The 982-nt window shown below is 30.8% G+C and overlaps 1 protein-coding gene across 6 annotated transcripts in view; it reads right to left on the bottom strand.

Moving 5' to 3' along the window:
- Positions 1–982, bottom strand: part of LOC119594602 — a 6,143-nt gene that overhangs the window by 4,433 nt on the left and 728 nt on the right. For 5 of the 6 annotated variants that reach the window (XM_037943644.1, XM_037943648.1, XM_037943645.1 and 2 more), the window contains exon 2: positions 539–832. The exons of the other annotated variant lie outside the window; for it this stretch is intronic. In XM_037943644.1, the coding sequence (XP_037799572.1) occupies positions 539–662 (124 nt within the window). In that variant the 5' untranslated portion in view covers positions 663–832. The remainder of the gene's footprint in view (positions 1–538; positions 833–982) is intronic. 6 annotated transcript variants of the gene reach the window in all.

Raw genomic sequence — 982 nt, 5'->3', positions numbered from 1 at the left:
CTTAGCTTAAGTTTGAATTGCTAGATTATATTCAATTCAGTTATTCAAGTGCTACTATATTATTATAGTAATACTTGATTTTGACAGTTATTTTTGAAAATGTAGAGGGAAATGCATTTTTAAGAAGCAGGCACAAAGAATTGCCACAAGTTATTTTCTCAGCTCCTGTAACATTACAAGATTTTACTGCATATAAAGGGTTATTTACTGATAATTTTTATTTTATTTTAATATGAACTGCAATAACTTTACCTGTTCTTTGGATATATGTAAAACAACTGTGGGAAGGTACATGCTCTACAAAATATTCAAGTTTGCAGTTTAGGAAATTTCTAATTATCTGATATATGTGTACATATATATACACACACATGAATAATAAAGGCAAATAACCATCTTTCTCTGAGGAATCAAGTCCTTACAGTATACTGAACAGGTTTATTTGATATTTTGTGAAATATATACATTTATAAAGACATTTTCAAAAAATATGCAGGGTATGTAATTAAGTACTGTACAATAAAGGAAAAATAATTACGTGATGGTCTGACATATGCATAGACTTTATCTATGACAGGTGGAAAGAAGGTCGAGGAGTAGGAAGGCCTTCTGGTACCCCGTGAGTAGCCTGAGTACATGCTTAACCCTCCAACCGATGCCATTTTTCTCCTTTTGTGATTTCTACTTTCCTTATTTCAATATTTACGTCAAATACTTGCTGTAGCACTTTGTTTATATTTTAACAGCACCGTCTTGATGTCTTTTGAGTTGCTTTCACTTACTTCTGTATACTGGCCATTCTATCACAACATTTTTGTACTTTGAGTCACATCTGTAATTCAAACCATAAAATAGATTTCATTGGAACACTAGGCCACAGTAGATATAAAGGAAATTTTTCCGTTTCTTTCCTGAAATACATACAATTTAAAAATACATTTGCCTTCAGAAAATTCACTTTTCAAATTAAATATTCAAATAG

This window comes from Penaeus monodon, chromosome 34 (genome assembly GCF_015228065.2).
Source record: "Penaeus monodon isolate SGIC_2016 chromosome 34, NSTDA_Pmon_1, whole genome shotgun sequence".
NCBI lineage: Eukaryota > Metazoa > Arthropoda > Malacostraca > Decapoda > Penaeidae > Penaeus > Penaeus monodon.
Note: the sequence above shows the minus strand (reverse complement) of the source record. Positions and strands in the feature narration are given on the sequence as shown.